Here is a 26,510-nt window from a genome sequence, read left to right on the forward strand (position 1 = left end):
GTAAATGAACACGTTTAGAAATTTTCAGGTCCACCAGAGTAAGCCTAGGGTCGAGACCCTGAAGAATGCCTTCAGTTTCCCTGTGTATTAATGCAAAGGGAGAAATGCAATAAGAGCTCATCTTTGTCTCACAAAGATAGCAGAAGAGATTATTTAAGAAAGGGTCTTGTCTTCTTCAAGAAAAAGAAGTATAAAAATTCAAAGGATTATTATTATTCAATATTATTCCTGAAAGCTTTTGTTATTCTGGTCTGATTAGAGAAAAGGTTAACTTTTAGTAAGCATAATCCTATTTTTTTTAGTGACCCCTATGGAGACCTCTCTCTGCAGTCCAGGTATAAATACTTGTTTAAAATCCAGTTCAGTTCAAATTATACTGATTTGGGATTTAAAGAGTTATAAACTACATTTATTCTTGCCAACTTTTATTTTTTTTTTATTTTTTTTTCAACGTTTATTTATTTTTGGGACAGAGAGAGACAGAGCATGAACGGGGGAGGGGCAGAGAGAGAGGGAGACACAGAATCGGAAACAGGCTCCAGGCTCTGAGCCATCAGCCCAGAGCCCGACACGGGGCTCGAACTCACGGACCGTGAGATCGTGACCTGGCTGAAGTCGGACGCTTAACCGACTGCGCCACCCAGGCGCCCCTTGCCAACTTTTAAAAAGATGACTAAAAAGGGTAGAAAAATGGGACATTATTACATTTAAAAACAGAATTAAAACTTTTTATCTTTCAATGTTCCTATAGTACTTCTCCCTGTATCTACTGCAGTGTTTAGTTAAACTCAAGTGTGACCCTAAGTAGAATAGTGTGGTATAATGCACTGGGCTGGGCTAGGACTCAGAACCAAGTTTAGGGCTGATAGTTCTCTATATCCCAATATTCTCATCTGTGAGGTGACCAGATGTACGTATTTTACTGTGCTTCCAGAACTTAAAAACTAGATTAAGACATATAAAACAATTTTGAAAAATTAAATGAGAATTTACTCATTTATTAGACTTTCCCTCAAAATAATGAGAAAATCAGTGAAAATCTTTAAAAGTTAGGTCAAAAACAAGGATGCTGAACCTAATTTTATTTCAGATAGACTGTAAAATAATTTATAGTACAGTTTCAAAATCTTTACGTTATTAAGATATGAAAGTAAAGTCCTTTACCTTTTCTAAGTCTTCAATTTCAGAACTGAAGTTTTTACCCTCATCCATCATTTCCTCTTCTTCAAGAGTTCTTTCATCATCATAGTCATGGACCAACATCTCAGCAGTGGGGTCAAAATCATGATCCTCAGAAGACAAAGACCCAACTGGAATGAAACAAACTACATCACTTTACACATTCACAATGCTACTTACAAAAGAAAATAATTTGTGTTCTTCTGCCAGTCCCTTTTAATGTTTATAAGTAAGGTTTATTAAATGCATTTACTATATACACTCAACAGGTTATAAAGACCATACAGTTCTGAAAAGATATCTAAATCAGCAAAAGAACAAGGCAGAGTAATTTAACAACACTTTAATAAGAAGTCTAGTCCATGAGAACACAACTTATAATAGTAGCAAAGTGATTTAAATGGAGCAGTCCTTAAAAAATGATCTAAGAGAAAAGCTGAACCTGTTTATCAGTTTAATACATTTGTCTAAAAGCAAAAGAAAAATGTTACAAGGACTATGAATGGAAGATTTCACAAGAATCTATTATACACTAAAGCTCAACACTTCAGGCAAAGAGAATATAAATTCTGCCCAATTATAACCCTCAAAGATACAAAACAATAGGAACAATAGAAATCTGGTTCCCAGAACAAATAAAAGTTTTTTTGAAGCAGCTATACAGCAAATCAATCTCTAAAACTACTGTCACTTTTCACGTCCCCTGTATTTCAAGCTCCCCAGCATTAACCAGACAGGCATTAAACTGTAAGAGCACACTTTTCTTTGGACTACAAATAATTAGTTTTTAAGGGTATGTGAAGGAAATAACAGAAAATCACATCTAAAAGTTTCTGGGAGATGTATCCAGTTGCAAGCTGTTTTGGCCAATTCATATTTGTTTATAAAATTGTAATGCTTTTTAATACCAAATATGAAGTCAACAAGATACTCTTAAAACCAAGTTGAGAAATGAATAAGATCCACAATCCCAAGAGAATGAAACCAAATTTATGAAAACTGGAATTTTCTCCATTTTACTCTCATATCTAATTCAATCAGACCAGTGACTCTCAGAGCATAGAAGGAAAGAAGTACCAGAATCTTTGGGTAGAAGAAAAGAGAAGTGGAAGGAAGCAGAGTCAACATAAAAAGTTTGGTCTGTTTTTCGTCAAGTTATTTAACATTTTAAATTTCAAACATTTAAGGACAGTGTGAAATCATTACCAAAATGCTGAACAACACCAAAGATTTTTCACTATGAAAAAAAACCACAGACATAATTCAGTGATTTTGATTCTGAGTTTGGAGAACTATAATCATCAGTTCTAAAAATAACACAATTTCTATGGCACTTAATTCTTTAGGAAGCTTACATTCATTATATGATGTTATGTTTTTAATGTTAAAAGATTATCTGTGCATTTTAAAACCTGTCGAAGTACAGATTTTAAGTACAGAGCTTAATTTTAAGGAGAAAGATGAATATTTATTAAAGAGCTCAAAAGCAGAACATCCACCATTATGAATTTTCTATTTTGAGGAATTCCTGGAAACCTCTGTAATATTACTAAGGGTCAGGGATGAAATAGATGGTAACTTTTCCACCTCTTTCAGGCACAGCTCTGTCCTCTTTTGTAATCCCCATATCACTTGTCACAGCACTCTTCCTTCTTAAACTAGAAGGTATTCAATAAGGGCCAGAAAGCAAAGGGCCTGAGGTCTACTCTAGGCTTTGTCTCTGGCTTGCTGAGGACCTGAGGCAAGTCATTTCAACTTTCTGGGCCGAGTCCAGTTTTTCATTTGTAAAATGCATAGTGCTGGCTTAGATGACCAAGAGTCTCTTCTAAGCTTTAAAATCTTCTTTAAAATTGGGTAAATGATTAAAAACAGGTTATAAAAGTTAGTTTAAACACCAAAACTACACAATCTTCTTGCTATTTAGATTGCAATTTCTTAAAGGCAGACAGTGATGCAAAATGGAAAAATTCCATTATCATCCAGATGTTTGGCATCATGTATATAAATATTCCTTCCTGAAATCAGTTATGACAAAGAAATGCTTGTCTCAAAATTAGAAAAACTTTTTAAAACAATTTTTAAATGTAAAAACATAGATAGCTATTTTAAAAACAACCACAAATTTCTTCTACTCGGTGACCAATTATTTTATACTTTCAATGATAATCAAGTGAGACCTTAAAAGACACCTAAATATTGTACAAAATAATACACAAGGAAACAGGCTCTTCACTCTAAGGCAACATGTTGTAAGGGAAGATTTCCGAACTTTTCCAGGCTCTATTAACTAGGTGACTCTCAGTGGAGTTATTTAAAAGTCTTCTCAAGTGTAAAATAAGAGAGTTGGCGTAGTTCAGAGGTACTTTTCCTGGAGACTATTAGAGGGGAAAGAGGCAGCCAAAATGGGGCCGGAAAGGGGGTGAGAAATTAAACAAAGCTGTCCTCTCCCTGATGGGATTCAGGGGCTCCAAAAGCCCCAAAATGTGTGCAATTATGCATATGTGCAGACTTCTGGAGACCGTCTCTTGCTGTCATCATATCCTGACAGAAGTTTCTGATTCCAAAAAGGTTAAACACTGTACTAGATGATCTAGGGTCCTCTGACCTCAAAAAGTCTGTATTAGCACTTTTCTGTGTCAAACTTGGAAATTCTATGTTTAAGGTAGCTTTACCTAACTCTCATATTCCAATTTTAATAGAGCCCATAGACATTTCTCAATTATGAAAAATTTAGAAGAGAAAATAAGGGGAGATAGGGAGTCATGGTTAATAATCCATATAAGTAATCCCAAAGTTTCGACAAATTAAAGAGTCGGTTTCTCGGGGAAAAAATTATCTACACTAAATTGCAAAAGTTAGTGGAAAGTTGATTTGGGATTAACTGTTTTGGGCTTGGACAAAAAAAGACATGTGAGAATTAAAGATATAGTACTTAAAAAGAACACCTGTCAGTTAGCAGCTTTGTAACAAGTTATTTTTTCAACATGCAAGAAAAAAAAAGAGAAGTGTAACAGTTCCTTCCTCGAACAACTCAATTACCAAAGTGATGAAAAACTCGCAGGACAAATTTTTGTGGGAAAACCTGTAGCAATAGATCTCTGAGCCCCCCATTACCCTGTGGGAGCCACTGAAGAGGTAAGAAAATAGGACAAACCTGGGCTCGAACTTCCAAAAGAAGCCTAGGAGAGAGAAGAAAACGTGAGGTTAGATCGCGCAGCCCGGGGAAGAGGCAGCGCCGGCAACAGGGCGCAGGGGAGGCGGAGCCCAGCGCTCCTCCGCAGCTGCCAAAAGTACAAGACGTAGCTTCGCTCCAATCGCTCCCAGCCCCTTTCGGGCCCCTCTTGGCTGCCTCGCCTTCCTCCCGGAGTCCCCAGTGTGCAAACTCGCAGACCCGGGACGAAGCCCAGAGTCTAACAGGCAACTCCAAGCCCCCAAGCCGTTCTTTGGAGCTCAGCAAGTTACAAAGCGAAGAAGCAAAACCCAGAGCCGTCGCCTCGCAGTCCCGTCTCCGACATCTCGGGGTCTCCCAAATCCCACCTGGCTCCCCACGGAACCAAACACCACCTCGCAAAGCAACACCGTTTCCTGGAAGGGAATCGCCCTCGGAGCACCTAGTCTACCCCCTGGGGCCCGGGAGCCCCAATTCTGAGGCTGTCCTCTAACCCGAGCGTAGGCCAGCTCGAAACAGGACACTCGCCCCCAAACCAAAGCGCAAGCCCCCCATTCTCTCTCCCAAAACTGGAAACGCGGCCCCTCAGTCCCAGAGATGCTAGTTCCCTCCAGGGTGTTTAGGCCCTCCATAGAGCCCCTCGCCCCAGCGAGCTCCAGTCCAAGGGGCTCCTGCTGCGCTACCCCCTCCCCCCAGCTCACCAGTCCCGGGGGACATGACCAGGGCAGGTTTGCTCGCCCTGCCTCCTTCCTCCAGGCCAGAAGAAAGTGGGGCTACCGAGAGCCCCCCGGAAAAAACGTCGAGAGTCTTGGACAGCCGCCTCACACCCAGGGGCTCCCGCACCTCCAGGGCTGCGGGGCGAGGAGTCCCGCTCGCCTCCCGCGAAGCCCCGCGGCCGCGCATCCCGCTTGCCTCCGAGCTCGGAGCAAAGTGGAGCGTGAGGTTCCTTGGCGCCGCAGCCCTGACCCGCTGGGCCGGGGGCACAGAGCACTCCTCCCGCAGGACAGTGGCGCAGCCCGCTCCCCGCTTTGCAATTCGGCCGGGGATGGGGGGGGGGGGGGCTCGGCCGGTTTCCACCCACTCTGGCCCTAGAAAGCGGCGCCGAGGCTCCGGCGGCCCGCGTCAGCTGCCTGGGGGGGCACGGCACGGCGCTGTCCCCAGGCCAGGGCTCGCTGCCGCCGGTCGCCACCTCCCGTCCGGCCCCGTCGCCCGGCCGGGTCGGGGCCGGAGCCGCCGCGGCCTAGTCCCGGAGGGAGACCGCTCCCGCGCCCGCTCCCGCCCCCCGGCCGGCCCCGCCACGGCCCGTTGCCGCCCCGTAGCCCCCGCACCGCCGCGCCGCCCCCACGTTGGGCCGGGGGAAGGGCCCCGGATCCCCCAGGCCGTCTCCGGGGCCGCGGGGGACCGCCGGGCGCCCGCTCTAGCCCGGCCGCTCCTGCCCGGTTTCCCTGCTCACCTCCGCCATATTGGTACCTTTAGGGCGAACGAGCAGCGCCGAGCCCAGTCCCCGGATGGGGCGCCTGAGCCAATCGCAGCCGCCGCCGCCGCCGCCGCCGCGGTCCGCCCGGCACCCGCCCGGCGGCGGAGGCGGCTCGGCCCCTTATAGGGCAGGGCGGCCCGCGACGCCCCCGGCCCGCTCGCACGCCCACCCCGCCCGGCGCCTCACGCCGCACCCCGCGCTCGCTGCGGACGACCGCTGCACACCCGCGGTCGCCCGCCCTCCCCTTCTTGGTCGGAGTAAAGTTCCTGCCGAATTGTAGGCAAGTGGGGGACGGATGGAAACTCGGGCGTGGGACAGACCCACGTCCAGGCAGCCGAGGCCGAAGAGCTGGCCGGGGCAGCGGAGGATCGACCGACTGACCGACACTCTAGTCCGGTAGGACGTTGGGGGAGGCCGGCAGGAGACGTGGAGGGACAACTCGACAGACTTCCCTAAGTAAAAAGAAAGAAGGTGACCGTTGGAGTAGACTGATGGACACGAGAAAACCCCGGGAAATGGGAGAAGTGACTGATGGACGGCAGGGTCAGTCCAGAATGAGAGGCGGCGACCGGGCACCTTGCGGTTTTCCCGAAGAGACCTGAGAAATGGGGGATACAGGTCAGCATGCACTGGCTCGTGGAGTGGACGATGGAAGTGATCGTTTGCCAGACAGGCTTTGGAAGGTAGTGACAATCACAGAACAGGCAAAAGATCAAAAAGGCAAAGAATGATGAGTAGACTTGCACAATTCAGAGAAGACACTCAAAATATAAACTGTGCACGTACCCCAAAAAATTAGATCTTAAGAGGTTTTGAGTCACCAAATAGTCCAGGGCACACACTTGATAGAACAGTGGAAAAGCGAAAATAGTAGAATCAAGGCCCTGAGTCGGGTCTCAAAAATTCTACCTCCATCCCAGAAAGCCAAACATTTGCTTAAAATGAAAACTAGGTCAAAAAGAAAACTAGTCCTGTGGGCAAGTGGATGGATGGAGAAGGGAGGACAAGGCTTAACAGATACACATACTCCTGCACGTGCCTTCCTCTTCATTGGAAGAGGTAAATCTAACTCCTGGCAGATTCATATCCACCTGAACAACTTTAAGCAAAGTACACAGAAATATTCATTAACAGTTCATGGGTAGCCCACAGAGGTAAATCCTGCAAGCTTCAAGCCATCATGCCAAGTTGCCTTGGCACACCATTGTCTTAAAGCAGGAAGCGAGAAATAACAATACATATGGAAAAGAAAGTTTAGAATGTGGAAGAGAAAATTTTGGCACATCCATGGGTAAGTCAGATATAAATACAATCAAAAGTATGGCAGGACACCCACAGAGAGACATGCACAGGAGAGTGATCTCAGACATAGAGCTCTTCTCCCAGTTGTTGCTAAAACATGTAGTATTAAATGATAGAGTTGAGGTTTTTGCTAAGAAATTGAGAGCCTTTTTTGAATTCTAAAACTTGCCATACTTTTAGTCCAAACATGACAGGTTTGCTTTTATGCTGGGATCACCTTTGATTCTCCCCTCCAAGAGAATACACGGACGATGAAGCTGAAGATACGATTATGGATAGGAGAGCAAAGGGTTACTTTTAACGTTTTTGCCAAGGCATCTTAGAATTAAAGTTACTACCCCGGCAAAAGTTATTTATTTATGGAAATTTTAGGGAAAAATCACTTCAACTATTTCAAAACATCATAAAGACATGGAAAATTACACTTTCCCTGCTGTGAAAGATACCTTTCGACCTTTTGTCCAGTCAAAGCTGAACTTTGAAACCAGAGGCTTGGCACACGTTGTATGTGCTGTCCTCAATGAGGCGTTTAGAGTTTTCAAAGTAAAAAAAAAAAAAAAAAGTTGCTTGAAATTAAGTGCAGGTGATTAACTTCAGAAATGTTGCAGCAAGCACGCCCTGTGGACAGAGCCATTAAACAGTGCCCTGATCTGCTTGACCACAGCATGAGCCCCCATAGACTAGGTCAGGGATCTGAATCATGAAGTGTCTCCAACAACCTGCCTTGTACTTAACACTAGGAGAAACGTTTTCTTCATAGCAAAATTTGGCTAATCCAAACTACCTGTGGTCTTAGGTTCCATTTTGCCATGTCTGAGAAATACAGAGACTCATGTACTCGGATGAACTTAATAGAGCGTCTGCAAATTCTTTTTTCATTACACTGCAAAGATTACATATAGGCATTTATAATTTTGACTGCTTATATTCTCTCCATCAGAGTACACTGTTTATGTAGCCTTTGCCACGTATTAAATAAGGATTCACAGAAAAATAATGAAACTAAATAAATTTCCAGTATAAGGAAGCAGAGCTACTTTCTCACCTTCCAATCACTAGAGAAAAAGTTTACTGCCCAGTCTTACACAACACATTCCTTTTATGATAAAGTGTGTAAAGTCTACTTATGTACATGGATCTTTCATTCTCTTTGATGACAAGACTTCCAGGAGTTGGTATAGATATAAAGTCCCTGTTCCAGGGAATGGAATAAAAAATTATATTTTACTGTTGTTTTCATTATCCTGTCACTACACAACAGGTGGCATTATATAGAGAACAAGTCCTATGCTGGACACTAGGCAATACAGGATCACCATAAAAGTCCTTGTCTCTCCGGTATTTCAGTCCTTGTAACTGAATAATTCTTGTATGTGGTGGATGGGACCAAGAGCAAGAAGACTCAAAACTAAAACGATGGTAACCCTCTAAAGAGAACCAAAATGTAATAGATGCTCTAGCCATCTTTAGAAATGAGATAAATCAAGAATACTTTATAAATGTGTGCTTTGAGATGTTTTACAATAAATACATAAAAAAAGAAAATGTAAATATAAAAAAAGACCAGTAAAACAAAATGCACTAGGAGGTCAACACCAGAGAAAAAGTTACAAAACAAGAATATTCAAGTAATGAGATGTAATACAATATGAAAGTTAAACCATAGATGTGGTTTGCAGCTTTCTGGAGAAAAGGCAAATAAATAATGGCTATCAGTTGCTTAATTCTCATTGTCTTGGAGGAGAAATACACAAATTCCTCAATGGCAACAAAGCTTTTCAGGACACTTTAAAAGAAATGTCTTGCCTGCACTACACAGCAACATAGTAATGTAGAGGGAAATACCTTTACCACCTCTTCAAATTCACTAGCTTGTTTTACAACACTGTTTCTTTTAGTGACCATCCATGAAAGTTGAGGGTACATTATGGGTATATGACCTACCAAAAGCAGTTTTAATGGGAAGACAGTAATGCAATGCAAATATTTAGCTTTCTACAGATTCCATCTAACCCAAGGGAAAATAATAGGCTATCCAATGTTAAAGTCTATGGTAGTCAGGCAGGTATGATGAATAGGTGAAGTAGGCTAATATGAAGACAAAAGTGGGAGCCATAGCAAACCAAGAGATAATAACCCTGCCTAAAAGGGGCAGCCACTAACTTAGTCTCAGACTGGCCTTTGCATTGTAAGAATGTAGGCCCAGTGCTTCCAGACATTTGAATTTTCCAAGAACAACTAGAAAGTTGGATTTTTATGTGAAATCTGTTTTTTTAAACTTGCCAACTAATTAAATTTTTAAACACAGTGTAGGCCAAATATATCACATTAAGTAAATCATGGTGTGAACTTCCAGTTTGCAGACCCTAAAGTAGAACATCCAATTAGTATTAGTTCTCAATATGGCTTCAGATAAGACTGTAATGCCAGCAATTCAGCTCTCCATCGGATTGAACTACTTGCATTTTTTGTAAATATATCCACTTCTCCTGAGAGATACTCAAATATTTTTTGTTGGAATGAATGACTAGTCTCCGAGAAGACTAATTCATTATAAGTTTTGCCTAAACAAACACTGTTAACGGAAGGGGGATGGTCTTCAGAAAAAAAGAAAAGAACGTTCACAGAGATGAAAAAAGACAGCAAATCCTCAGTTCATTACAAGGAAGAAGAAAATCTGGTCCACAGACATGAGAATCTATCTGACCCATGAGTTACGGCCATCCTTCAAATATGATAGATTTGGGGCACCCAGGTGGCTCAGTTGGTTAAGTGCCTGACTTTGGCTCAGGTCATGATCTCACGGTTGGTGGGTTCAAGCCCCACATCAGGCTCTGTGCTGTCAGTGCAGAGCCTGCTTCAGGTTCTCTGTCTCCCTCTCTCTCTCTGCCCATCCCCACGCTCTCTCAAAAATAAACATTAAAAAAAATTAAAGAAAATATGATAGATGCGTCAGGCTAACACACCTTTGTAAGGTGACACAATTAGATCTTCAAACTCAGTAACTTTAAATTTAAGGGATCTTCTCAAAAGAATTGTGAATACCTATACCCCTTTCCACATATCCAAGCTGACATCTAATTTTTCCATTATAAGTTTAAAGAGTTGCAAAGGATATACTTCCCAAAATATTGTAATGGTGGCCCTTTAAAAAGAAAGCCTTCATTTAACACTTTAAAATGCATGCAATGGAATCTAAATACCACAGCAATTTGATATGTCCATCATTCTTTTTTTTATAAATAAAGAATATGTTTCTTCTTTAGGAAATTTTATGATTTCTTTTTCTTTCTGATCTCAAATTCCTATTCTATTTCATCCAAAGAACTTTATCCCAGTGTAATATGTTTAAGCCCAAAAGTCTTTTGGTGATGTCCTACTATCTTTTTCTGCAACAAAAAGATCTCTATAAGTTGACACTCAAAATTAATAATTTCCCTCTAGATTACATTATCAGTCCAATTATTATTAATTCCCAATCGATCAAAACAATATACATGTATTACAAATTTTGATTAAAGCATACTGAACAAAAATCAAAATTGAACTAGATATCAATCTCTTAATAAGATGGATGGGACCTGAAAAAATTAGGTCCTGTACCTGCGGATAAATTTTATATAACACTAGAATGAGAATGAGTTTAGCATCAGTTCCATTCTTATTCTTTATGTGTATAGAAGTAAACTCTGAGAAACCATATTCACACAATAGGGTTTTGTTGCTAAACCATCACTGAATTCTTTGAACTCCTTAGTAATATATCATGTAGTGATCTTCCTTCAAACGTTATTGTTTATAATCTTACACTGTTATTTTGATCATCTTCACTTGTGTTGAAAGCAAATAATTAAAAGCTACCTGACTTAACAAAAGGATTTGTTACCCAGTCCTCATGGTCCTTCACTATAATTCACATCAATCTTGATGAATACCAAAAAAAGACTTTGCCAAAACTTACCAAATGAACGATTGTATTGGTTATTTTTTTCTCTTAGAGGCACACATTTAAGCCAACACCCTCAGAAAAGGGAGGGCAAATGGACATATTCTTAATTTTAATACTTTCTTGTCAATATAGTATTTTTAAATAAAACCTTTTTCTTTTATTTTATTTATATTGGTCATATTTTTAAAGTTTATTTATTTTGAGAGAGAGAGCATGTGTGCTCCTGAGCAGAGGAGGGGCAGTAAAGAGGGAGAGGGAGAATCTCAAGCAGGCTCTGTGCTCCCATGAACCGTGAGATCATGACCTGAGCCAAAATCAAGAGTCGGACGCTTACATCTTATCACACATTTTAAATACATTTTTGTCAAAACCATGGAGCTTCAGATTCAGCCCTTTCAGATTGTGGAAAATATTTGCCATACAACTCAACCAGCAAAAACTGTCCCCTTTGTCAAACCACACTGCCAGGTCAGATTTGCTTTCTTTCAAAGAAAATCTGACTTCACTTTGTAATTTCACTGCCAATCCTAATGAGCATGTTAAATCTTATTTTGAAGCATATTAAAAATCATTGAGAAATAAATTACAAACCATGTGCTATAAAACAGATTACTAAAAGGCAATTCAAGATTAAAATGAGGTAAGATTTAATAGAATGTATTCATTTTATCATGTTATGAAAACAAGAGTAATCAATACACAGTTCCTGATTACTTAGTTTGTTTTCATTCAATGTAATGTGTAGCTAAAATTGATAAGTTATTTATTTTGCAAAGGATGTGGTAAAAGGCACAGTAATCCTTTGGCAAATGTGCATGTGTGTGTACTGAACTTTGGTATTTGCTTTGGAAATAAAGAATTATGAGTAAAAAATCAGAAATACTCCACTAATTTCATTTGTGTTCAAACTTTTCTTATATATTTGATGATATACAAAGGTATGTGCTGCTAAAAATAATCAGTCCAGGAGTTAGCCTTTCTTTTTATTTTTAATAGAAAGTGGGAAAATCTTAGATGAAATTATATAAGGATTTTTATCTGTGACTTTTATCTAGTGTTCCTAGAAATGTAGAAATCTGAAAAAATTTGTTTCCTCTTGGAGTCATGTTTATTGAGACTAATTGAAAATACTTGCTTAAATAGTGTTTACTATTTCCTATCAATGCTTGCTTCTGTACTTTGTTCTTTCTAGAACTCTCCTTCAAAAGCATTCTATTTTTTTGACAGTGGTCAGAAAAGAAAGTCTTTAAATGAAAATTATTCTGCCTCTCACTACTCCACAACATACTGTCTCTGTTATCAGAAAATCCCAACAAGGACCAAAATACTCCATTCTTCACACCATATTTAACTTAAAAAATATATAAGACAGGAAGACTTAACATGCATTAAATAATTTCTACAAGCTTATTATATATCCTTCATTTTAATGTGCATTTCTAAAACTATACGGTGAAGATCTCTTCTTATATCTTGGTCACTCTAATTGTAAAAAAAAATTCACTTCTCTAAGACTGACCAAAACAGGCTAAACAAAACAACAGTTCAAGTACTGACAAGTGCTTCATAATTCTGTTGTGCTGTATTAGAATAGAAGCTAGAAAGAGTATTAAAAAAGCTTAACTGACAATTTCAGAATTTCAGCACTAAGTAACGGGCAACCCATTTGGAGAACTGGGTTTGTGATGGAATTCACAAGGCATGGAAAAACAGGGACTTCTGCTGATGCAGGATCATTAGCAGGGTATTTAACAGAACTAGACTTATTTTATAGACTTATAAATTATCTTGAAGAAAGAATGTACAATTCAAGGAATGCCAGTGACTTTGCTCTCCATCCCCCTGATGAAAATATTCTGGTTTTATCCTGAGATGAAAAGACTTGAATTTTCCATACTCTTGGTTGGCTTCTCACAGTGTAAGCATCTTGCTGCACTGACTGTAATTCTGGTGTTTAAAGATACTTTTTTTTTTTTTTTTTTTTGGTACAGCATGGCCTGTAAATACAAAACTCCTTCATTATCCGGTGTTAAACTAAAGAGATACCAAGTTAATACTGAAGGAAAATTGACTTCACTGGATTTTTTTGAGAGGCTGTATGTCCACCTTCAATGTGGAAGTTTCCTAACTTTTTTTTTTTTTCATTTCAATTTCTTTTCAAATTATTATTATGGGGCACCTGGCTGGCTTACTTGGTGGAACATGCAACTCTTGATCTCGGGGTTGTGAGTTGGAGCCCCATGTTTGGTATAGAAATTACTTTACAAAAATAAAATCTGGGGGTCCTCAAGTGGCTCAGTCAGTTTAGTCTCCAGCTCTTAATTTCAGCTCAGGTTATGTTCTCACACTTTGTGAGATCTAGCCCCATGCCAGAGCCTGCTTGGGATTCTCTCTCTCCCTATATCTCTTTGTTCCTCCTCTGCTCCTGGTCTCTAAATAAATAAACTTAAAAATAAAATCTTTTGGGGCACCTGGGTGGCGCAGTCGGTTAAGCGTCCGACTTCAGCCAGGTCACGATCTCGCGGTCCGTGAGTTCGAGCCCTGCGTCAGGCTCTGGGCTGATGGCTCAGAGCCTGGGGCCTGTTTCCGATTCTGTGTCTCCCTCTCTCTCTGCCCCTCCCCCGTTCATGCTCTCTCTCTGTCCCAAAAATAAATAAATGTTGGAAAAAAAAATAAAAATAAATAAAATATTTAAAAGGTAAAATAATTATTATGAAATGTTTTAGGAATATCAAAAAGTATGCCATTTAAATAGCTTTTTATCTTCCTTTCTCTTCATTTAGCTTGCACAAACTAAATGTAAATACAGTGTTGATTCCACATGATAAACATTTATTGAGTACCTATTAAGTGTGTATCAACCACCTTGGAGGTTGGTATTGTCTCTGTATTATAGATAAAGAAACTAATAGAGAAATTGAAACTTACCCCGCTTGTGAATGACAGTTAAATTTGGGCCCAAATCTGCGTAAGCTGTTTTCTTCATATCAAAATATTAATGAGTAAACCAAGAACTATTAAAAAACAAAAAGCACTTAGGTGAAATCTTGGTAATTAAGAGACTGAGCAAACTCTGTTGGAGGAAAAAACATGCTTAAACTAAGGGACCAGCTTTGGAAATAACCTATGAAACTGGATAATAGAAAAAAATATGTATCATATCAACTTATTGTAATGCTCATACAATTAGGTAAAATAATCTGAGTTATGTTGTACTTAAAAGATAATAAGCTGAGAGAACGCAGACTGTGTCCATTTGAGTCCCTCTTTGCATACACTTGGCCTAGCACACACACTCAGTAAATATAAGTTGGATGAATGAGTAAATCAGGATCCAGTTCGACTACAGCCACTTCCAAATAATCCAAGGTATACAGTAATGACGATAACAGGCAATGTGTCCTAGTGCATCACTGGAAGGGTATTTTAGAGGCAGCAGTCATTCACTTATTAACCCATTTACAAATCACTTCCATCCCTGGCCTTTGGTTGGATAGGGCCTCCCCATGCAATAAGTGTACCAGGAAGACAAGTCAGGGACGGGAGCTGTCTGACTTCACTGTGCAGTCAGGCAGCCCTATTGTTCACCTGTTCTGACTTGTTGCAGTCCAGCTCCCTCCCCCACCTCAGATAACTAACTCCCCTTGATGTCACACACGGAGTAATGTTCCTAAGGGCCCCCTTTTTTGTATGACTCACTGGAACATGCTCCCTTGGCTTTCACCCACTGTGTTCCCTCTGGGACCTCCACTCACCCATAACTGCAGGTTTTTCCTGGTCCACACAAGCCACGTCAGCTCTACCTGGCCCTCTATCTCGGAGAGGAAGGGACATAATGAGCTCCCTGTGCTAGGCTCTCTAAGTGGATTCACTACAAAACTATAATCATTCACCAACTTGTATTTCAGCTTTTGAAATACTTACATGCCAACACTTAATTTTACACACAAATGAATACTCCCCACCACTGAGTGGATTTCTATCCAAAATTACCATGTCAAAGTTGTGCAAGAACAAGCCTAATTGGGGGAGGACTTTTTGACATAGAAAGAACTTTCTATCAGAAGCCTTTATGTGCTGTATTAGTCTGCTGGGCCACTATAATAAAGTACCACAGACTGGGTGAGTTCAACAGCAGAAATTTATTTTCTCACAGTTCTGGAGTGGAAGTCCAAGACCAAGGTGTCAGAAGGATTGGTTTCTCCTGAAGCCTTTTTCCTTGGCTTTTAGATTCTCCTCACATGGCCTTCCTTCTGTGTGCACATACCCCTGGCGTCAGTGTATCCAAATGTCCTCTTATGAGGACATCAATCAGACTGGATTCAGGCCTATCCTAATGGCCTCATTTTAACTTAATCACACCTGTAAAGGCCCTATCTTCAAGTATAGTCACATTGTGAGGTACTATAGAATTCAACATAGAAACTTGAGGGGACACAATTCAATCCATAACAGGTGTCCCCTCAGATTCTTTCCACCCAATCTGCCTCTCACACTTGTAGCTTCTGCCCTGGATGATCACCTCCACGCAAGGAACTGCATTCTGGTGTCTGGAGTCTTCTTGCCACTTATGCACTTGGACAACACACCAGCTGCAGAGCACAGAATCTGGCTTTTTGAGTAACTGCTGGAGGGGCTAGATGGTGTAAGGCAGAAACATGGAAGTTTTGATTCTATATCAAACTTTCATGAATGGGGACATGGGAGACAAATTTTGATAAATGGGGACATGAGACACTGAAGGGTATCTGGCAGTTAAATTTCCTCTCCTCCTTCCCTTGGATGGATGACTCTGGGGTGCTGGTTCCTCCTGCAACCTGTCCTGAGATGTCCATTGTCACTGAGAAGATGCATCTGCTGAGTGACCTGCTGGGCCTCCTGTGGCTTTGTCACAGAGCAATGAGCAACATGATTATGCACCACTTTGCAGTGCTTTCCATTCTTCCCTGTTTAATTTCCCTTTTTCCATCCTCTTGCTGCCATGGTTTTCCATCTCCCAAATACTCACAAGTACATCATCACTTAATCCTTGCCTCAGGTTCTGTTTTCTAGGAAACCTGAGCTAGAACACTGGCATACTTGACAAAGAGAAAATGAGACTGAAAAAAAATCCTGTTAATTAGAGACAAACACTGACAAGGAATCTTGGGGATGATTCTGAGTAGAGTATCATTTAATCAATAATGTGGCCCTACACTATACATGTTGAGCTCAGAGGACTCATCATCAATCTTAATGAAATAGAAGATTAGGAAGTATATCAGCCAGTTCCAAATAGAAAATGAGAAAAACCATTCTAAGATTTAATACAGAAGAAATTCAGGGCGCCTGAGAGTAGCTCAGTCAGTTAAGCGCCTGACTTTGGCTCAGGTTATGATCTCACGTGGGTTTGAGCCCCGCATCGGGCTCTGTGCTGACAGCTGGGAGCCTGGAGCCTGCTTCAGATTCTATGTCTCCCTCTCTGTCTGTACCTCCCCCACTTGCATTTTGTCTCTCTGTCTCTCTCTTAAAAATAAATAAACATTAAAAATTTTTTAAATAAATAAAACAGAAGAAATTCAAGTAAATAAACAGGAAATTAATCCATGAATGGGTTACACAAGTCTAAGATTCAAAACAGAGTACTGGAAGTTATTCAGAGATTTGCAGAAAGTGCCACCACTCTTAAGCTAGAGGGACAAAAAGCATAATCAATGTTACCACAGCCCGGGGGCCAGTCAGTGGGGGAAGCCAGAACTATGGTATACTTGCCTAGCTAGAGCTGTACTGGAGATGTAACCAGAGACAGAGAAAGAGGGACAAATATCCTGGCTTCTCTCCTTCTCTCTGTGATTTATTACCAGTGCCTTCCATTACCTGAACCCAAGAAGAAGCCAGCTAACCCAGGAGCCTGGGAAATGGAGCTTGTAGGAATTGTTGCCCCTGTCATATGGAGGAGTTCAAGAGAATTAATGACATAGGCTAAGGACTGACCCAGAAAACAAGATTGGTCAACTTGGAGAAATTGTTACAAGGTCAGTAACTTTAGGGGTGCCTCACTGAACATGGAAGAACATGCTACTCTTGATCTCGTGGTTATGGGTTTGAGCCCCACGTTGGATGTAAAGATTACTTAAATAAATTTAAAAACTTTGAAAAAAAAAACAAACGAAAAAATAAGGTCAATAACTTTATGGACCAGGGAAGTGTATCTTGGGAGGAAAAATATAACACAGATACAACAGTGAACATTGGAATAAAACAGACCTGAATTTAAATGTTACTGGCATGTGAACTTGGATAAGTCATTTAATGTATCTGTACCTCAGTTTCTTTTTTTTTAATTTTTTTTTAAATTTTTTTCAATGTTTTTTATTTATTTTTGGGACAGAGAGAGACAGAGCATGAACGGGGGAGGGGCAGAGAGAGAGGGAGACACAGAATCGGAAACAGGCTCCAAGCCATCAGCCCAGAGCCTGACGCGGGGCTCGAACTCACGGACCGCAAGATCGTGACCTGGCTGAAGTCGGACGCTTAACCGACTGCGCCACCCAGGCGCCCCATCAGTTTCTTTTTTTTTTAGTCTGTGTTGTACCCCTCTTAGAGTATGTAACTCTTTAGAAGCGTTCCACAGAGGGATAAAAAAGTTGGAATTATATCCACCAATTCCCATCCCCATTTGCAGCTAATTCCTGGCATTAACTCTCAGGTACTTTCGTCCTGACCTTCGGGAAGGCCCAGCCTGCTGTCTCGGCCAGATAACTCTCATAGGCAGAGAAACGCAGGAACTAGGTGTATAAGGTGCTGTCTGAAGGTGACTCCAGGTGGACTGAAAAATATGGATCAAGCGTTGGCAGTATCTACTGCTGACGGATAGCTAAAAAAGCTCTGAAAATCATAATGGACCAGAATCTAGCCTTAAATGAGCACAGTTGCACTTTCACGTTTTCCTAGACCAGTGCTTTTTACACTTTTCTGACCAATACCCACATTTGGAAAGGTATTTTGACATTGTGACTCAGTACACGTGTGTAGGTATATATACATGTATATAACTGAAACAAAAGATTCATACAATTATACTCATTCTAAATAGCACATACTCTGATTTTTTTTCCATTTCATTATTTTTTTTTAACAAGGTTGCAAGTCTTGAATTGATTTCATGACCCTCTAAAGACCCTCGGTTCATATCCTAGCCACACAAAGTGTGGAATGCTGCCATGACAAGGAACTGGAGCCAGAATGCAAATAAACTATGTCACTATACACTAAAGTCATTAAACACTAAATTCAGCTGACATTTCTTTCATAGCAAGACGTTCTCAGTGAAGGAAGCAGTATGTTGATTGATATTTTATTAAAGCAAAAAAAAAAAAGTTTTCTAATACGCTTCTCTATTGTTAAAAGATCCTAGCCCTCCAAAATCTTGTTCAGTTATTTCTTGGCATCTCTAAGGAACACCTCTGATGCTGCCATCAAACTACATTTGCAAAAGATTCCCACCCTCTCCTTAGTGCTGATGGCTAGAAGCAAAGGTGAAGACCACTGCCCACTCCTACTCGCCCTTGCAAGAAGGACCACATGGCCCATACCCCTGGGCTCCCTGCTGCTGTCACCATCTAGCCTAGTGGGAAATGAGACTCAAGTTCCACTTCTGTGGACTTACAAGAGAAGGAAAATTGGGTCCCTACTATGACTATAGTTTCCATACTTCAGGTTTCAGATGATGTCTGTGAAGCTATCCTCCTCCAGGACAGCAGTCCTCAAACTGGAGTACCCTAAGGCAGTGGTCCTTAACCAGGTGTATTTTGCTCCCCAGGGGGACATGTGCCAATGTGTGAAGATATTTTTGGTTGTTACAATGCAAGGAAGGGGTTGCTACTAGGATTTGATATGTAGAGGTTAAAGATATTGTTAAATATCCTACAATGCACAGGACAGCTCCCCTCATGACAAAGAGTTAAAGGACCCAAAATGTCAATAGTGCTTAGATGCAGAAACTGTGCCCTAACAGTGCACATAGGCTTCCATGCAGTGAGCAGGCACAGATTGTTTTAAGCTGACTGGTTACAGATCTTTAGTTTCCATTTGTACTCTTTCCTGACTTTGGGCTGCTACAGCCTGCCAATTCTCCTTTCCAGCCTTCCTTTCCTGATGACCCTTCTCCCAAATCCCATATAAACCTGCCCAAGTTGAAAAACCTAGAGAGCACCTAAAAAAAAGGACATGAGATTGTGTGCTCTCTCCTGTGAGGAGCATCTGTGAGGCAGTTCCCTGAGGGCAAAGCAGAAGAGCTTCATAAAATTGATAAAGCATCAGTGCCTTGGTTCAAGCAGGTAACAAACCGTCTGGCAAGCCCCTGAGCTTTATGCACCCATTTATATGTTTTAGAATTGGAATCCAAAAGTAAGATAAATCCATCACAGGGAGACCTAGGAACACATATATATGAGTTGATAAATGAAGTCAGACTCCTTCTGACTGAAAATTCAATCTGGCTAATTGGTTTAAGAATGAAGACTGGCTTTGCCATTTAGATTAGAGAGCAGACATTTCCATAAACGAAATAGGTTCAATCTGCAGGCCAAGGTACACTATATAATATGCCAGGAGTGACATCCTTTGAAATTCTTTAGATTTATAATAGAAAAATCTTCATGTGAACTGAAAAATGTGAGACGATGGTGATAGAAGTCAGAAGAGTGGTTACCTACAGGAGGGAGACGGCAAGTATCAACAAGAAGGGAACATGAGGGAACCTGCTAGTGCTGGAAATGTTCTACATCTTCATCTTGATGGTGATAACATGAGTGTATAAATATGGAAAAGTTCACTGAGCCTGTACATTTAAGATTTAGGTACCTTAGAAAAGTTATATTTAAAATTTACTTTTATTTTTATTTTGAAAGAGACAGAGAGAATGTGAGTGGAGGAGGGGCAGGGAGAGGGGAAGAAAGAATCCCAAGCAGACTCTGTGCTGTCAGTGCACAGCCTGATGTAGGGCTTGATCTCATGAACCATGATATCATGACCTGAACTGAAATCAAGAGTCAGACACTTAACCAACAGAGCCACCCAGGTGCCCCAGAAAAGTTATACTTGAATAAAAACAACAAAAGTAAAGGAGGTTTTAAAAATCTTATGTGAGACTATTCAAGCAAAAAAGTTTGAAGACCACTGCTTTAGGAGATTGGGAGGAGGAAGTTTTCCTGCAGTTGCAGTCCAAAATATGCCTCTCCTGTCCTATATCCTCAGAACCTCTCCTTCTTAACATGTCTTCTTTTCCTCCCAAACTCTTCCACCAAGCCTCCAGGAGTCCTACTCTGTGATCTACACACCCCTTATATCCTGAACCATTTCCCTGGGCATTTCTCCCCACCACCTGCCTTAACTGAAATTTGCTCTTCTCCTGATCCCCCACTGCCCCCACCCACCCAGGACATCACCCTTTCAGACCATACAAACTTCAGGGTCAGGAGGTGAGGTCCATGTCCTTGTTCCTCTGGTAGGAAGCCAGGATGCTCCACCCTCTGAGAATCCTAATATTCACTCATACTATTATCATTCCTGGTCACTGTCTTTTACTGATTACATGGCCACTGTCCTTCACCAACGTAGGATCTGGTGTATACACTGCCTTCTCCCCCCTAATCCCTGCTATTCTCTTGGTTGCATTTATACTTGAAGAACAAAGATTTTAATTTTGATGAAGTCCAATGTATTAATTTTTTCTCTTATGGTTGGTGCTTTTTGTAGCCTGTGTAATTTTTGTCTTCTCAAAGTTTTCCAAGATTTTCTCTGATATTGTTTTTCAAAGTATGTTATAGTTTAAACTTTAACATTCAGGCCTATGACCCATTTTGAGTTAATTTTTATATATGGTGTGAGTTAAGGGTCAAGGTTATTTTTTTTTTCAATATAGATACACAGTTGTCCCAACACCACTTGTTGAAAAACTTTCCCTGTTGAAAAAACTTGGCACCTTTATCAAAAATTAACTGAATATAGATATAGATATATAGATATAGATATATAAATATTTTTGATGGTTCATATATATATCAAAAATTTTTTTCAATTCATATATATTTATGAAAAATTGTATGTGTATAATGCCTATTACTAGGGTCCATATATTTTTTCATGATTCTTGATGACTTATAATAATAAGATTCATAATAAATCTTGAAATTGGATAAGACAATTCTTGATAATTTATAATAATAAAATTTGTAATAAACCTTGAAATCAGGTAGTGAAAGGCTTCATCTTTGTTCTTTTTTAAAATTATTTTGGCTATTCACTATCCTTATTTCCATATGAATTTCAGAATCAGTTCATCAGTTTCTACAAAATTCCTGCTAGTATTTTGCTTGAGATTGTATTGAACCTATAGATCAATTTGGAGAGAATTGCTATCTGAACAACAGCAACTCTTCCAATTTATGAACACAACATATCTCTCCATTAACTTAAGTCTCATTTAGTTTCTCCCAGCAAAGTTTTATGGTTTTCAATGTATAGATCTTGTACATCTTTTACTAAATTCAACCCCAAATATTTTATGTATTTTTGATACTATTTTAAATGGCATTTAAAATTTTCATTTTACCATTGATTGTTGCTAGTATATAGATATTCAATTAAATTTTGTATATTAATTTTGTATCATACAACTTTGGAAATTTTATTTATATGTTAGTGGCTTCTTGTAGACTCCTTAAAATTTTCTATTTTCACAAATATGTCATCTTCAAATAAAGACAGTTTTACTTCTACCTTTCTGATCCATATATCTTATTATTTTTCTTGCTCTATTGTGACTGCTAGGACCTCCAGGATAATGTTGAATTAAAATGTTGAAAGTATTTATTCTTCCTTGTTCCTGATATTCCTGGGGGAAAGCATCTCATCTTTTACCTTTGTGGTGGTTTTGAAATATAGTCACTGTTTCTCTTATACTCCTCCCCTCAGAGAGTGGAGTCTTTCCCCCTCCCCTTGAATGTGAGCAGTAGTCACTTGCTTCTAATGAATAGATTCTGGTGGAAAGGCTATATGTGACTTCATAAATGGTCATAAATGGTATTGTAGCTTCCTTCTTGCTTTCTCTTTTTCTTGGGTCACTACTCTGGGGGAAGCCATTTGTCAAGCCATGAGAAGACTTATGAAGAGATGCATATGGTGAGGATCTAAGGCCTCCTTCAAGTAGTAAAGACCTGAAGGCTTATCCCAACAGCTTTGTGAATGAGCTATCTTGGAAGCAAATCCTTCAGCCCTAATCAAGGTTTCAGATGACATAATCCTAGCTGATATCTTGAATGCAACCTCATGAGAGAATCTCAGTTAGAACTACTCTACCAAGTTGCGCTCAAATCCCTAACCCTAAGAAATAGTGAGATTTTAAGTGTTTATTGCTTAAGCTGCTAAGTTTTGGGGTAATTTTTTACACAGTAATAAGATAACTAATATAGCCATTAAGTATGATGTTTCTTGTAAACGCCCTTTATCATATTAAGGATATTTTCTTTCTATTACTAGTTTGCTTAGAATATTTATTACAAATGGGTGACAAATTTTGTCAAGTAACTTTTTTGCATATATTGAGATGATCACATTCTTTTTCACCTTTATTCTGGTAATTGATGATTTTCAATGTTTATCCAATCCTTCATTACTAGGATAAACTTTAATTTGTCATTTTGGTACATCGATACACTAGAAATAACATCAAGCAGTAAAAAGGTATGAAAACAGATACAAGTAACAACATGGATGAATCTCAAAAACACTCTGGTTCCAGTTATATTAAATTCACAAAATACAAAATTAATCTAGGAAAAGAAGGTAAATTTGTGTTTGCCTGGGACTGGAAAGTGTGTGGGGACTGACAGTAAAGGACAGGAGGAAAGGTGATAGAGATGCTCTATACCTTGATCATAGTAGTGGTTACACAAATGTATAACTCACTAATCAGTACCCTTAAAATGGGTGCACTTAGGGGCACCTGGATGACTCAGTCAGCTAAGCATCTGACTCTCGGTTTCAGCTCAGGTCATGATCTCATGGTTCACTTCGTAGGAATGAGCCCTCTGAGCTGGAAGTGCAGAGCCTGCTTGGTATTCTCTCTCTCTCTCTCTCTCTCTCTCTCTCTCTCTCTCTCTCTCTCTCTCTCTCTCTCCCTCTCTGCCCCTCCCTGCTTGTGATCTCTCTCCCCCAAAATAAAATTTTTTTAAATAGGTGGTGCACTTAAATGTTAAGTGAATTATACCTCAAGAAAGTTGACGTTTAAAAGTTTATATTTGAATTCTACAAAACTATATAGTTTCAGAATGTATGTCCTAATCATGCACATTAAAATAAAAATGCTAAAACGGTAGGTGTAGGTTATCTTTAAACATGGTTTTCTGTGTTACACCTAATGCTAGCAATTTGGTTAATAACCACAGTGAGGGAGAAAACACTGGCTTAGTTAATGGATTTAATCTATTCCTGAATCTAAATCGTTGTTAAGTAAAGCCTTCAGCTGTGTATAGAATTGTTACTGAAATAAGTGTACTCACTGAGCCTGGTTTCCCAGGGTAAAATTCAAGTACGGTTGAGAGATTCAAATGCAAGTCAATTTTCCAAGTCAGAAACCTCTACTTAAGTCATCCCAGCCTAAGAAAAGATGGTTAAACAGAAACACAATCCATGACTTTTCTGATGGCCTTTCTCTTTGTGCTGACAGGTTTTCTCTTTCAGCTGTGGTACTATTGAAATCTGTCTCACCCCAAACCAGGACTCTTCAGCCTGGAATGCATAGAAGGTACTAACACCAACAGTTGTTTCTAAATAAACCAGCCATAAAAGAGAAGTCATTGAAAAGAGGAATGAGGGGCACCTGGGTGGCGCAGTCGGTTAAGCGTCCGACTTCAGCCAGGTCACGATCTCGTGGTCCGTGAGTTCCAGCCCCGCGTCAGGCTCTGGGCTGATGGCTCAGAGCCTGGAGCCTGTTTCTGATTCTGTGTCTCCCTCTCTCTCTGCCCCTCCCCCGTTCATGCTATGTCTCTCTCTGTCCCCAAAATAAATAAACGTTGAAAAGAGGAATGATAAACATTATCAGTTGTAAGTTACTGTCAGCAAAAACCAGTTATTTATTACTACCTTACCTAATGCGGAGACTCCTCTCCCTTCCCCTTTGCAGCAGATAAAAAGACCGAAGGAAATGAGAGTCCACCTCTAAACTGATCATTGCACTGGCTGTTCCATCTCATCCTTGCCACTCTCAGGTTGGAATTCCAGAATGATTGCTGTCCCATCCTCAGTTCAGCCCTTCCTCGGTCCCTCAGCTGGTCACTCCAGCAACTGGAGTAGAAGAGAAAGAAAAGGGGAACTGTCAGTCACATTTAACCTTCCTCTTTCTCTCCTCTTTTATTTTGGGGGTAGCATCTGAGAACCCCAATATCTGCCAGCCTTATTCCTTAGTGGAGGAAGTCAAGGAGTCTGCCAGTGTGATGGAGAATGACTTTTACAGGAAACCCAGAAGATCCCTGAAATCAAGGAAGTGCAGGATTTCTAAGGTCAGTGAGCCAAACAGGCTCTAGGAGCCAATAGTGGGAAGTAGGGTGCCATAATCAAAAAAAGAGATGATAGCAAGTATTGACAGGTATGTAGAAAACTGGCACCCTTATACACTGCTGGTGCGAATGTAAAATTCGGCAGCTGCTTTGAAAAACAGTCCGGAGGTTCCTCAATAGGTTGGGTATAGACTTCCACATGACCCAGCAATTCCACTTCTAGGTGTACACCCAAGACAAATGAAAACATATGTCCACACAACAAGCTATATACAAATATCCTAGCAGTATTGTACGTAACTGCCCCAAACAGGACACAACCCAAATGTTCATCAACGGGAGAAAAGATAAATAAAATGTGGTATATTCATATGATGGAATATAACTTTGCAACAAAAAGGAATGAAGCACTGAAACATGCTACAACATGGATGAATCTTGAAAACATCATGCTGCATGAAAAAAGCCAGTCACAGAAGACCACACATTGTCTAATTCCATTTACAAGACATGTCCAGAATAGGCAGGCAAATCATTGAAACAGAAAGTAGAATAGTGGTTGCCTAGAGTGCGGAAGGGGATGGGGAGTTTGGTGGCAGAAGGATTGGAGGTTGCTGTGTTTCTTTTGGGGATGATAAAATATTCTAAAATTCATTGTGGTGATGGCTGCCCAGTTCTGTGAAGGTACTAAAATCCATTGAATTGTACATTTTGAATGGGTGAATTGTATGGAAGGTGAATTATATTTCAATAAAGCTATTTAAGGGTGGGAAAAAAAAAAAAAAAGAACCATGAGCCCAGGGCAGGAATAGAAAGCCCAGGAGCTAGCCTGAAGGGAGGGTTGAAAGAGAGAGAGATGGTAGGCAGGTGGGTGGCCTGAGGCAGCTCCGAGGCTAGTGCTGGGAGTTGCTGTTGCTGGTGTCTGTACATTGCAACAACAAGAGGCAATTATAGGTTGAGCAGAATGTAAAGGACCAAGAGTGGGCATCTACTGTTCTTAGGACAGAAGACTGTTTCTATAGTTGGTATTACAGAACTCCAAAGAGGCTGCTTTTGCAGGTTTTTTTTTCTTTTTTGTTTTTTATACCAATTTTATTTTATTTTTTTTAATATAATTTACTGTCAAATTGGCTTCCATACAACACCCAGTGCTCATCCCAACAAGTGCCCTCCTCAATGCCCATCACCCATGTTCCCCTCTCCCCCACCCCCCATCAACCCTCAGTTTGTTCTCTGTATTTAAGAGTCTCATAGTTTGCCTCCTTTCCTCTCTGTAACTTTTTTCCCCCTTCCTTTCCCTCATGGTCTTCTGTTAAGTTTCTCAACATCCACATATGAGTGAAAACATATGGTATCTGTCTTTCTCTGACTGACTTATTTCACTTAGCTTAATTCCCTCCAGTTCCAACCACATTGCTACAAATGGCAGGATTTCATTCTTTCTCGTTGCCAAGTAGTATTTCATTGTATATATAAACCACATCTTCTTTATCCATTCATCAGTTGATGGATTTTTGGGCTCTTTCCATAATTTGGCTATTGTTGAAAGTGTTGCTATAAACATTGGGGTACATGTGCCCCTATGCATCAGCACTCCTGTATCCCTTGGGTAAATTCCTAGCAGTGCTATTGCTAGTCATAGGGTATTTCTATTTTTAATTTTTTGAGGAACCTCTACACTGTTTTCCAGAGCGGTGGCACCAGTTTGCATTTCCACCAACAGTGCAACAGGGTTCCTGTTTCTCCACATCCGCCAGCATCTATAGTCTCCTGATTTGTTCATTTAGCCACTCTGGCCAGTGTGAGGTTGTATCTAGTATGGCTTTGATTTGTACTTACCTGATGATGAATGACACTGAGCATCATTTAATGTGCCTGTTGGCCATCTGGATGTTT

The 26,510-nt window shown here is 40.4% G+C and overlaps 1 protein-coding gene across 5 annotated transcripts in view; it reads right to left on the reverse strand.

Annotated features, from left to right (window-relative positions):
• Window positions 1–26,510, reverse strand: part of MIER3 (MIER family member 3) — a 138,107-nt gene that overhangs the window by 28,341 nt on the left and 83,256 nt on the right. For 2 of the 5 annotated variants that reach the window (XM_045060913.1, XM_023256767.2), the window contains exons 1-2: window positions 14,005–14,077; window positions 1,165–1,310 (exon numbers count right to left, since the gene is read on the reverse strand). In XM_045060913.1, the coding sequence (XP_044916848.1) occupies window positions 1,165–1,310; window positions 14,005–14,062 (204 nt within the window). In that variant the 5' untranslated portion in view covers window positions 14,063–14,077. Of the gene's footprint in view, window positions 1–1,164; window positions 1,311–4,333; window positions 4,359–5,801; window positions 5,931–14,004; window positions 14,078–24,206; window positions 24,403–26,510 lie in introns of those variants that run through there. The other 3 variants (XM_045060915.1, XM_023256770.2, XM_045060922.1) reach the window with 3 other exon arrangements.

The sequence above is a fragment of the Felis catus genome, chromosome A1 (genome assembly GCF_018350175.1).
Source record: "Felis catus isolate Fca126 chromosome A1, F.catus_Fca126_mat1.0, whole genome shotgun sequence".
Classification (NCBI taxonomy): Eukaryota; Metazoa; Chordata; class Mammalia; order Carnivora; family Felidae; genus Felis; species Felis catus.